Source organism: Scleropages formosus, chromosome 10 (assembly GCF_900964775.1).
Source record: "Scleropages formosus chromosome 10, fSclFor1.1, whole genome shotgun sequence".
Classification (NCBI taxonomy): domain Eukaryota; kingdom Metazoa; phylum Chordata; class Actinopteri; order Osteoglossiformes; family Osteoglossidae; genus Scleropages; species Scleropages formosus.
Window position 1 is genome coordinate 20,334,532 of NC_041815.1, and position 13,241 is coordinate 20,347,772.

Sequence of the window (13,241 nt, forward strand, 5' to 3'; positions counted from 1 at the left end):
CCCTTGAAAACTCTTCAGTACCAAGGGTCTATTGCTAAAAGGTAATGGGAAAAACTTGAGCAAACTTTTATTTGCAGTCAGTGGAATTTCAAAAAGCATTTTTTTTTAAAAATAAGGGCTGTGTATGATTTATTCTTATAACTCCTGCTTATGCAATTGCTTTAAAGACTATGTTAAATAAGTATAACATTTCAGTGTGTAATGTTTTTTAGATCTTTGCAGACACATATGGCCTCTCATGACTCTATGTAACCCTACTGATGTGTGGAGCACGGTAAAAGCAGGGTTATTAATCCATGCAGTTTCTATTAGCTGAATTCATCCAGCAGTTTTTAACAGTCCTAAATAACTAGAAAGTTCCGGAACAGATGGGTTTGGAAAATAACTATTGATCAGTAAAGTATTTCTTCAAAAAAATCTTGCATGACACAACATAGACTGAAATGAAACGTGCAGTTTATTTCCCCCAACTGTTGGCTGTGATTTCACAATTACGGTGTTTGCTGCCCTCTACTCGCAACGAGGGATCATTGCAGCTCTGCATCCAAGTCCAGGCCTCAGCTTCTCTCCCTGCTCCTGATCCATGCTGGTGGTTGCTCCCTTCCCATCAAAGTATTGTCCTTGGATAGTAATCTCATTTAATCACAGCCTTCACACCACTTTATACATTTCTGGTAGTCTCATTGGTCTACAGTTTACGTTTACATTTATTCATTCAGCAGATGCTTTTCCCCAAAGCGATATACATCTCATAGAAGATACAATGTGTGCATTACATTAGCAGAAAGAGAGACTTGGGTGCAGACGTGTGATTTTCAAGTGCAGTTTGTTTCTTTCCACCATATGAACCAATGTTCATCAGACAAGTAGATGCAAAACTTTATCAGAATTCCCACGATTCCTGATCACCTTCCTAGTAATTTTTTTTTTTTTTTTTTTTATGAAATGCATATAAACATTCACGTTACAGGAGTAGCTCCGTAAAGGTTTATCCGGGCATGATCTTAAAGTTATAGTGCATGAGCATTTATACCTTACATGAATTTAAGAGATCATGGGCAAAGCGAGTCTGGAAAAGGTGGGTTTTAAGACTGTTTTAAATGTGGACAGAGAATCAGCAGTTCTGAGTGAGAGGGGGGAGGTCATTCCACCACAATGGAGCCAGAACCAAGAACCTTTGTGCGCGGGACCACCAGGCGGGCAGATGTGGAAGAGCGTAGCAGTCTGGTTGGGCTGTAGTGGATGATCAAGTCCTGTAAATAGCTGGAAGCAATTCTATTGATGCATTTGTAGACAATAACCAGGGTCCTGAATTTGATCCGTGCAGCTATAGGAAGCCAGTGGGGAGAAATGAGTAGAGGAGATACATGGATTGAAAGCGTTCCGTATCAGCTGTAGAGGTTTGATGGCAATACATTGACATTTATTTAGCAGATGCTTTTGTCCAAATCTTAAAGAATCATGGATTTTCTATGAAAATACTAAAGTTAAAACCACACTTGCTCACTTAAATAATAACCTGAAGTCTTGCATTATGTTGGAAATGTTTTCTTTAAAATAAAGTGTCTGCCTAGATTTAGCAGTCATTTGTTACTGTCAGGCTTTTGACTTCTGGTTAAGATGAGATCAGCGAGTTGTCCAGTGAGATGGGGAGCAGAGGCTTTCCATCTTGAAGAGGCTGAATTGTAGGCCACGATTGGTGATTCATGTAAATAACTGAAAGAGACATGTTTAACTTTGTTCAGGTGTTCAGTGTGGCCATCTCCATTGCTGTAGTTCCATATTGGTGCTCAGCCCTCAGGACCTTTGTCAGTCTGAGCTCACTGTCGGGTTCACACATACGAGACCAGCGCTGATAATGGGGAAATAAAGTATATAATATTTACTTTTTATTATATGGCTTGAATATATTTATACGATATTTGAGGAAATATATATATGTATGGTATAATATATATCTAAAATCCTCCAATGAGAGTTGCTTTACCATACCTGTCTCAAGCTGCCTGTACCAGTACAGAGTCTGATGAGCGCGCAGCCAGGGACCAGTGCAATGGAAGAGGCTGCCAGCAACCAGCCCAGTGAATACACCCACTCTGGGTACACATACCAGCGATTGAAGGTCAGTGGCTGATACTGCACCATGGAGAAGATGAAGGCCCCCTGAAGAAGGAAAATGGAGTTAGATTTAGATGCATTATACACATATAAAATCTAAACTCACGTGGTACAGTCAATAAGTTCTAGGGCTGGCCACTGTGTGCCGCTACTGAGCTTGAAAGCCTTTGGTGTGTAAGTTGCGTGTAAGAGTGTGACAACTGTGATGTAACTACAGCATCGTACCGCGTATGCATTCTGTGATTTATGCTCCTTCAGTTTTGCAATTATTCGTGGAACAACTGGAATGCTAGTAAGAACATTTAAACAAGTACACTGTACAACTGATATAAGGCAGGTGATGAGGTCAATCATTTTGGATCGTGTTATTAATGAGTCTGTGTTGTACCGATTTTAAGGGTGGAAAAGGCAAGCAAAGAAATCAAAACATTTTGAAACGCATATGGTGGTTTTTAAAAAGAGGGATTTTTTTTTTTTAACCATCTTTCTAAATTAGTCATGCTTGCAGTAATTCAAAGCCAAACGTTAACAACATGACTGAAACACACAGATACTGTCATACTGTCTCTCTCTCTCTCTCTCTCTCTCTCTCAAACACACACATTACACATCAAATTTCTAATTCAGGTCCAAACTTTGCATTAAAAGTGATTCCACTTTAAATCAATTTGCGTCATCTGAAATATACGTGTGTGGACATTTCAGAAAAGTAAAGCAGGCAATAGTTGTTTCTATAAAACGTAAAAAACCTCACTAATCCCATTAGTACCACATCATTTAACCTCTAAAGTCAACGGATTTGGACTGTTATGGACTGAAGGCTAAGCATGACATATGCTGCCCTGAACCTGTCCTCCTATTCCAGAGTTGGACTCACCAGGGACATTACTGGAGTCAGGCAAAGCCAGCAGAGCTTGAAGAGGGGGCTGGGGTCCTCTCCAGTCATGTGTTCTATTGCATCGCACATTCGATCAGCCCCTGGTAGAGTCATCAACCCATCAGGAGATGGTAAGTCACTGGGCCAAGACTCTTTTTAGCTTCATCTCTGCTTGCTCAAAATAATTCTTGAATTACTGTCCTAAAAGTTAGGTTCCCAGTCTTACCTTGGGCAAATGTTCTAGGAGCAACATGCTAGTTATTTCATCCACTGTAATCATCACTGTCATACTGCTGAAATCTGATACATACCAAAAATCCAGCCTATTGAAAGGGTCTCAAACACAGACAGGAAGTACATGCAGGACCCGTTACAGGCATAGTAATCAAGGAGCTGGATCACGTACATCCCACTCTGGAGGAAGGGAGACAGCAGGATTTGGGAAGAAATAAGTTCCAAGTGTCATGTTCGGACACTGGCAAAGATGATTTGTGTAAGAAATCATCATAAAACATCACTTTAAGAAGCAGGTGTGTTCGTACCTCGGAGACCATCACAAGTTGCATTAAGCAGCAGGTGAAGCAGAAGAACAGGAGGAAGATCTCCCTGCGACCAGATCTTCGCAGCAGCTTGGGATACATGTCACTTAACGATGTCATTATCACCTCTATTCCTACAAACTGACACAGAGTAAAAGTAATATACAGTATTTCAAATACGCCTTTTACCTTTCATGCTGATCATGGGGATAGAGGAAAGCAAACAATCTCAGATCTGAAGTCAAGGTTGACTTGGACTACAGTGGGACAAGATGCAGGTAAGCAGATGTGGGTGTTTACCTGTGTGTCCAGGCCAAGAAGAATGATCATGATGAAGAAACACGAAGCCCAAAACTGGGGGAGGGGCATCATGGCCACTGCCTGGGGGTATGCTATGAATGCTAACCCAGGCCCTGAGAGAGAGGTGGAGATGGAATGAGGTCGATTGACATCAGCCCCTTGGAGGAAAAGCCTGAGAAAAGCCCAGTTTGAAAGTCACTTTCCTCTCCTAGGTCTTCATCCATACTGCATCCCCTCTGTCTTTTCCTTTTCCATATGTAACCTTTACCACATGGTATCCTTGTTGATCAGACCACACAGACACTATAGTTCACATACCCGACTCTGCTACATCTTCAATGGGAACGCCCTGCTGATGTGCCATGAAGCCCAGCACGGAGAACACTGCAAATCCAGCCACAAAGCTGGTCCCGCTGTTCAGCAAGCACAACCAAAAAGTATCCCTGTAGGGCAACGCAGGACCGCTCATATGGATTTGTCCACATTGCACTGGGCAAAAGTAGCCTGTACTGACGGACAGCTGAGCAATAGCTCAAACACCTGCAGCGGACCACGAATCAAAGTTTTACCCTCATATGATAAAGTCAACACAGCAACCTTGAACAAGGTACTTATACTAAAGTTCCCCAATAAAATACCCTGGTCCACGAAGACGAAAACTGGGAGCTACGTACTTTATACAAATCTGCTCAGTTGCATTTCTTCTGCATTTCCTGTCTTTCCTCAAAGCGGTAATTATAAAAGGATCTAACAACGAAAGCCATGAAAGCCTCTTTTTCTAATCTAAACAATATAATTTACCTGTAGCAGTTGTTGTTGTAGGAGTTGTAGCTTCCCAGTACAGTGAGAGACCCTGAACTCAAACTGTAAGAGAAGAAGATCTGAGCTCCAGCCTCCATCCACACCTGTAGCAACATTACCGACAATTCATTAACCGAGAGCTATGTGCTGCGATACACACTAGTTGTACTTGTTGTTTCTGAGAGTGACAATATTAGGTGAGTTTCAGAAGCACTGAAGTGCCTGACAGCTGTAGGTTACCTGTGCGTCTGCGAGGCGAGTGGGATCGGGATACAGGTAGAACACTATACCCTGTAGAGCCCCAGGCAGGGTGAGCCCACGTATCAGCAACACAAAAAGTATCACGTAGGGGAAGGTAGCGGTAAAATACACTACCTGGAGAGAGAGAGAGAGACAAGTACAAGGTGAGGTACAAGTTTCTTAAAAGTTCATGATGATAGAAATCAAGTGTATGTAAGGTGCCGCAATACTTCTGGCATTCTTGCCCACCTTGCCCGTGGACCTGACACCCTTCCAGATGCAGAAGTAGCACACAACCCACATGGTGATGAGGCACAGCAGCAGCTCCCAGCGTATGCTGCCCACCTCCTCAATCCCTCCAGAGATCGACAACACACGACGCCTGCAGAAGAAGGACAAGTACAGTGAGGAGCCCAGATGAGGAAATAGAAAAAATGAAGGATGGTGATTGGACAACTGGTGTTAACCTGATTCACACAGACATCCCAGCCTACAGTAATGGTATGGCAATAAGTTCTTCCCCATTTACAATTCATTTTAACTAGTAAGATCCAAAATGGTACTGAACATCAGCTGCTTTGTGGACTTACTCCCAGAACTCAGTGGTGGCTGAAGAAGTGTTAGTCTGTCCTGACCTTCTGATTGTGGAGTTTTGCACCGAGAAGTCAACACAGTTGTCTGATGGGTTTAAAGGGAAAGAATTTTCATTAGTGATTCCGTTTAACACCTTCGTAGACTTTAAAGCTGAACGAGACAAATACTAGTATATACAGTACGTGTGTTTAGTACAGACGCAATGTACCTGTATTCCAGGTGTTGTTGCAGCTGGCCCAGGGCAGCTGGGAGCTAAAGGAGAAGATGAGATAGAAGAGAGCCCAGGCCAGGATAGTGATGTAACATATGCAGCTGTAGAACAGGATCAGCTGACCAGCATAGCCAATACCTAAGAGGCAAGGGGTAAAGGGGTCAACAGGTACCCTTACATCAAGTCATTTTTAAAGAATTGACTGGGATACTTTCACACTGAAACTGAATGAGTTGATTTAAATGTTTGGAATTCCTTTGAAATGCTCTGGACATTAAAATGATTGGTTATGGTTCTGCCTTCCCCACAAACCCAAATGTCCCCTGGCATGACATCACTCCCGCTCACCTTCAGCCACTGGGCAAAGTTTTCTCCAGCAGGTGATGCTCCCCTCCTGGGTGTACTGCCCCATCGCTGTCTCCAGTAGGAAGAGGGGTATGCCACATGTCACCACAAAGACAAAGTAAGGCACGAGGAAGGCACCTGAACACGAAAAAGTATTACTTAAGTTAAGTATTACTTATAACTCATGCCTCTGAAATGAGATCATATTAAGTCAAAACAAAATGAATCCTAAATTCTACGAAAGCTGAGACGGCAAACTGTTAATTCAGTTTCACATGTTCTCTCATCTGTATCATTATTTCTGCACTCTCCACATTCAAAAACTTTACCATGTCTAGGAACTCCATCTCTTACCCCTAAAAGAGATGACCAGCCAATGGAATTTTTGGGAAAGAGAGTTTAAATGTAGGACTCATTTACATGCCGCTGAATACACATTAACAATATAATGCATTTTAGCACTTGCGTTCATCCCTTAATAATTAAGTATTAGAATCAGGGTGAAGCTGAGTCTTTATAATCCACTCTCTCCGCACCCGTCTCAGACAAACTCACCACCACCATTCTTGTAGCACAAGTATGGGAATCTCCACACGTTTCCCAGGCCCACCACATTTCCCGCCACAGCCAGGATGAACTCCACTTTGCTGTCCCACTGGCCTCTCTCCTCCAATGGCTTTTCCTCCTGAACCACCCCACTCTCCTCCTCCTTTTCTATTCTGCAGTCATCCTCTTCTTCCTCTCCCTGACTCTCCTTGTCCTCTTCTCTCCAGGCTTTTCCATCTGTCTGGTTCCATCTGCACATCCTCCAGTCCATTCTGTCTCTGAAGAACCCAACATTTTTGAGTGGCAATACAGTAAACAACCAAGAGCTGTAATCTAATATCTAAAATATTCTCAGTGGAAAGTTCTGTGTGGTGAAGTCAGTGTCTGTCTGCTAAATAAGGGGCATGCAGGGAGCAGCTGATACTAATATAGTGGTTTGAGCTACTGCCTTTGGAACCAAAGGTTACAGGTTTGATCCCCATCTCAAGTGATGTATTTACCCTTAACTACCCACTTATATACAGTAAATAATTGTAACCTTCACACTGTAAATTGCTATGTAAAAAAGTATCAGATCTTCTTGTATTTATTTTAAAACCTGATCAGTTATTATGAGATAGAAGGTCTGCATTTTTTAGTTCCTGGAGTGCATCTAATGGCTGAAATGTATATTCAATTAAGGTTAATTTTTTGGAAAGCCCCTCCAAAAGATTGAGCAGACTCTTAACCTAAATCTGTCCAAAAATGTGGACATATTGACCTCATACGTGAGCAAAAGAACGGAGAAATATTAAGTTTGTTCCTACAATGATCGCAATACACTGCAACACGGGATCATAAGGCAGTCATGTGAGTTGGATCCCACATTTATTTTGATTAATTCCTTTACCTGTGTTTTACATTTATTTATTTAGCAGACACTTTTCTCCAAAGCAACTTCCAATGAACTCTATGTAGTGTTATCAGCCCACACCTTATTTACCATGGTAACTTACACTGCTAAATACACTACTTACACTGGGTCACTCATCCATACATCAGTGGAACACACACACTAATTGTGAACCTGAACAACATGTCTTTGGACTGTGGGAGGAAACCAGAGCACCTGGAGGAAACCCATGCAGAATCGGGGATAACATGCAAACTCCACACAGAAGCGGGAACTGAACCCGCGTCCTCTCGCACCACCCAGGCGCTAAGGCAGCAGCGCTACTACTTTTTTAATTATCTGGGTGGTTCTCGGACACATTTCCAAAAGGCCAAAAGGACGTTATTGCAATACCTTAGGGTATTATTTGTTTTTTAATTGTAAAAAGATGTTGTCACGTTGTGTTTTTTCCGTTCTTTGTCTTAGAGCGCGGTTGAGAGAACGCGTGTGACGTAAGCGGTGTGGGAGTGCGCATGTGCGAGAGCGTGTAAGCGGGGGGGGGCGGGGTGTGAGTTGGATGTGCGCGCGTGCTCTGTTGGGCTTGTAGTGGTTCTTACTGTCATTGGCTGCAGCTGCGGCAGTTGTTAAGTCTGATGTTTGAGAACTGCAGTGAAGCCCAGTGGTATTAGGAATAGTCCTAGTGTGGTTCCGAACTCTTTTAGGCCATTACGGTATGTAATATAGCGATTAGTACAGCACAGACCTACACAGAAAAATAAAAGGTTGACATTTGTGGAAAACCTTCTGAACGATGCGTGTTGTTTTCGTGAGGAAGCCTTGTTTTAAATTGCAGGTGGGAGACTAATTTGCAAGACTGCAATACACACACACACCGTGAGAAGCCGCTTGTCCCGAGCGGGGCTGGAGGGCGGGGACGGGACGGGACGCCGGTCCGTCGCAGGGCACGGGAAGCGGGACTCGAACCCCAGACCCGCCAGAGAGCGTGACCCGGCTAAACCCGCCGTCGCGCCCCATGATGATGAAGACTGCAGCAAATGTTCATGTATGTTGCAAAGCTTTGTTTTTCCCCCATCTTTTGATTTAGCTTCGTTATCTTGCTACAAAACAATCATCTGACACGCCTTGACTCGCCGATTAACGCTTTGAAGTGACTAATTAGCAAAGTCGGCCAAATAAAACGTGTTAGTCGTTAAACAGTCCTGTAGAATTAATAATAGCATTAATGTTATGGAATTGATCACATGTGGAAACTCTGGTTCATTATTACATTCATTGTGGTTCATCAATAAAAACAAGAACTCGAACTGCACTTTATTCTGTGTTATTAGTAATTACGAGTATGTGCTGCAAAGTATCACTTATTTTGGCTCACACAATGTCTGGATGGTTACTTTTACTTACTTTAATCTTGTCTCAGCAGCAAACTGGAGTTACACTTTCTTCAACATTCGTCAAAAGGAGAAACTTGTTACAACGCAGCATCAAAGTTAAGACCCACCGTCCGCCTTTTATCGAGTCTACAGGGCATTTAGTAATACAGTTGGTAGCGTAGTGGTTAGGGCTGCTACCTTTGGACTCAAAAGCTGTAGGTTCTAATCCCCCCCCAAGGTGTAGTACCGCTGAGCAATGTACTAACCCTAAATTGCTCTGCTGAAATTGCCTAAAATGGGTAGATAACTGTATGTAGCTTTAGGAAAAATTCATATGACTGTAGGTCTTGGTCTAGTATGAAAGAATATGTACATCCCAACATGCTCTCTGCTGTCAACCCTTTGCAAAATACTCTTTCCTCTGCAATAAAAATCCTTAACTTCTCTACTATTGGACAATGTTATACAATAAACAGTGTTGAGTTTATGATTGTAATTGCAAATAGCATTCCAGTTCATATTGCCGTTACAATTAGTTATTATACAACACATTTGGTTTCCATTTTCATTTTAATGGAAGTGGTTTTTTTTAGAAACAATACCATAAACACATAATTCTGAAGCTTTTTCATGAATTAGTGTCAAAGTACAAAATTATAGATTCATCACTGTAATCTTAATTCACAAAGAAGATTCACCACTGCTGCTCTTTTTTTTTTTATCAAAATTAACAGGAAAGAAAGCCTTTCACTTTTACTTGTCACATAGGAGCATAAAGAGTTGAGAATTCAATTTCTATGGGATGTATGTCACTTTTGGAGAGAAGCGTCTGCTAAATGAATAAATGTAAATGTGAATTAACTTCAATAAAACCACACTGAACAGTTTCACAGGACAAATATTGCTGTCTGTTTATTAGTTAATCAGTTGTCCATTATTGTAGTGCTTAAGTGAAAGCATGAATTTCACACAAAATGTGGAGTTTTGCCACAATTTGATATTTAAATGGTTAAAATATGTTTACTTATTTATTTGCACAATGAAAAGTAAAAGGGCTGCAAGCACTTAAAGAAGTATCCATCACAATATACTGAACACCATGTTGTGTCACTGGAGAATAAAGCTAAATTCTGCTCTGCATGTCTTTGGAAATTATTTAAAAACCAGTGGTTGCTTTGACTTACATGCCAGCATTAATGTTAGCTCTCCTTTCATTTATTAACTTTTTAAGGTGTCCAGCATATTTGTCTCTGTTTCTGCAGTTTTATTGCGTTCAATCCTCGCTCAGTCTGTGTGGAGTGTGCATGTTCTCCCCGTGTCTGCGTGGGTTTCCTCTGGGTGCTCCGGTTTCCTCCCACAGTCCAAAGACATGCTCTTCAGATTCCCCCATAGTGTGTGTCAGTGACATAGGGAGAGTGTGTTCCACTGATGTATGGATGAGTGACCCATTATAAGTAGTGTATCTAGCAGTGTAAGTCACCACGGTGAATAAGGTGTGTGGGCTCATAACACTACGTAGAGTTCATTGGAAGTCGCTTTGGAGAAAAGCGTCTGCTAAGTGAATAAATGTAAATGTAAATCTGATGGATGGATTGGAACTCATCCACCCACATTCTACACAATTCAATGAATTTTGTAGCTGCATAAGCCTCTTCACCTGTCTTTTTGTGTTTTTAATGTTCCTTCATTAATAAACGTGTGATTTATCAACTGGCAGTTCAGGCAATGCCTCAAAAACAATCCTTTTCTTCTTTTAAATAACACTTTTCCTGTTTTTGGAATTTAACATTTTAGCCATAAAATCAGCAAATGATTTACATGAGAATATGTTTGTATTAATGAAAAGCACTGGCCTGGAACCACATAGCTACCGCTCACCCACCTTCAGCCACTGGGCAAAGCCTTCTCCAACAGGTGATGCCTCCTCCTGGGTGTACTGCCCCATCACTGTCTCCGGCAGGGACAGGGGTATGCCTCATGTCACCATGAAGACAAGATAAGGCACAAGGAAGGCCCCTGGACATATAAGAAGAAAGCTTAAAACGGCAGCAGGTGGTGTAGCGGTTAGCGCTGCTGCCTTTTGCTCGGGGTTTTAAGGTTTGAATTCCACATCCTCCTGTAGTACCCTTGACCAAAAAACTTGCCCTGAATGGCTCCACTAAAAATCACTATGCTGTATAACAAGGTAAAATATTAGCAGTTACTTTTCAGAAAACTATTTACTAAACAAATAGATGTAAAGTTGCAACTCCATGTCATTAGGTCGTACTTATACTTTTCTGGATTCAAGGCCAGATGAAAATTCTTTCACTGCATTATATGTCCCAATCTATTGAACACCTGTGCAAATTCAAAACTAAGAAACCAGCAGGCTTGGCCAGGTTCTGCTCTCTAGTGGGACTGGGGTTCGAGTCCTGCTTGGGGTGCCTTGCGACGGACTGGCGTTCCTTCTTGGGTGTGTCCCCTCCCCCTCCAGCCTCGTGCCCTGCGTTGCCAGTTTACGCTCCAGTTCGCTGCGACCCCGCTTAGGGCAAGCGGTTTCAGGCAGTGTGTGTGAGAAAAATTCTCTTATTTTACTAGCCACTAGTTATCACTGCATAGATCTTTGTTTTTTCTTTTCTGTAACATTCATGCTGAGATTTATTTACTTTTGTTGTACAGCAATGAAGTACAAAAGAGAAATAATGGAAAATATAAAATATAAAATTTTACAGTTGTTAGGAATTCCACAAACTGGTAACAGGGTTGAAGTTATTCATTCCTTAAAAGTAAATTGTTCTTGTGGTGTGCATTTAATAAGTTTCCAGGACTAACAGTGCTGATGTGCTTGTTTGGTATCTATCCTGTAATATCATCTCTAATTTAGTTTTTTCCTTTCCCTCTTCTGACTTTCTGAGTCAAAGTTGTATATATGCATATACAAGACCAGTTTTATAATTAGTTGAGCCTAGGAAATTGCCAAGGGGCATGAAATTTGGAGGCTGACAAGTTTTTCAACTAAAACTGAAAAATAAATTGTAATCTTGGAAAAAAAATAATTATAAACCTTAATTAATTACATACCTCATATATTGTATAAATATTGTATGATGTATTACTGCCAAGGGGGGGTGTGGTGGTGCGGCAGGTTTGGCCAGTGCCCGCCGTGTGATGAGTCTGTGGCTCGAGCCTTGGCTTGGGTGCCTGGCGCCCCGTCCAGGGTGCGTCGCCCATCCCCCGGCCCCGCACCCCGGACCACCGGGCAGGGCCCTAGTCCGCTGGGACAAGCGGTTGTTGCCATTGGTTGGTTGTATTGTTGCTTGGCGTTCTGGCAATATTGCAACTTTTTAGGTAACATTCTTCATTAAACAAACTATCAGTCTGTGCTGTAAACAGTATATATCTATTTTTTTTCTTAACAATCTTCATTATATAAAGTAAGTTTAGTTATCAGTCACTAAAGTCTAAATTTGCGCTCTGTGCAAAAGCATTTTTTGTAAGGTCTCAGATCTTAATTGACTCATCAGTCCTTACTCCCAGTCCCCTGAAGACAAATCCAGAGCTCAATAAACTCTCTGGACCCTCGATGCTCTCAGGGTGTTATGCTTTTCTCAACAGCCACGAGCTCCATGAAACAGCTGAATGAGGATCTGAAAATTAAGATAATTGACTCCAGCTGCGCAGGAGCAGGCTATAAAGCGATATCTAAGCCCTTCCTACTTGCAATTTCCGCCATCCAAAATGTGAAAAATCTCAGAGAGAACCAGACAAAGCTGCTTGTAGACCAGGCGTACAAAGCGATGCCCCTCAAATCACGGCAAAGTACAGCAGTGGTGCTCCATTCCACCTTTCCTGCGCAGACATGATCATCATGGAAGAGCCATCAGAGGGAAGGCTTACTTGTGAACTTACAAAAGTTAATGTGTGAAAATGTAACAGAACATTTAAAAAAAAAAAACAGGGGTATTTTCAAACCAAGTGCTCTGGTCTGATTAAACAAAAATGTAACTCCTCAGCTAAAATCAGCGGGTGTGGTGGTGCAGCGGGTTTCGACGGGTCCTGCTCTCCAGTGGGTCTGGGGTTTGAGTCCCGCTTGGGGTGCCTTGCGATGGCCTGGCGTCCCATCTTGGTTGTGTCCTCTCCCCCTCCAGCCCTACTTCCTGTGTGTTGCCAGGTTAGGCTCTAGGTCGCTGCGACCCTGCGTGAGATAAGTGGTTTCAGACAGTGTGTGTGTGTGAGCTACAATCACCAAAAACTGAGATTCATTTGTACTAGTGACAAAGGCAGTATTTTGCAGGTAGAGAGAAGAACGATTCTAGTAAGAATCAATAAATCCTCAACAAATCCATACTTTCCAGCAGAACTTTAACACACGTTTTGCTTTTTACACAGTATTTCGGGCTTTAATGAGTTAAAGCTTTGACGTACG

At 42.1% G+C, this 13,241-nt stretch overlaps 1 protein-coding gene across 1 annotated transcript; it reads right to left on the reverse strand.

Moving 5' to 3' along the window:
• Positions 1–1,645: 1,645 nt before the first annotated feature.
• Positions 1,646–6,842, reverse strand: LOC108932169 (sodium- and chloride-dependent GABA transporter 2-like). The gene is made up of 14 exons (XM_018748412.1): positions 6,581–6,842; positions 6,029–6,163; positions 5,678–5,818; positions 5,466–5,553; positions 5,125–5,257; positions 4,876–5,010; positions 4,636–4,739; positions 4,153–4,277; positions 3,835–3,947; positions 3,538–3,675; positions 3,307–3,409; positions 2,996–3,096; positions 1,993–2,163; positions 1,646–1,852 (listed from the first exon to the last, which is right to left on the reverse strand). Exons 1-14 carry the CDS (start codon positions 6,840–6,842, stop codon positions 1,742–1,744), a joined length of 1,860 nt encoding a protein of 619 aa, XP_018603928.1. The 3' UTR covers positions 1,646–1,741.
• Positions 6,843–13,241: the final 6,399 nt, after the last annotated feature.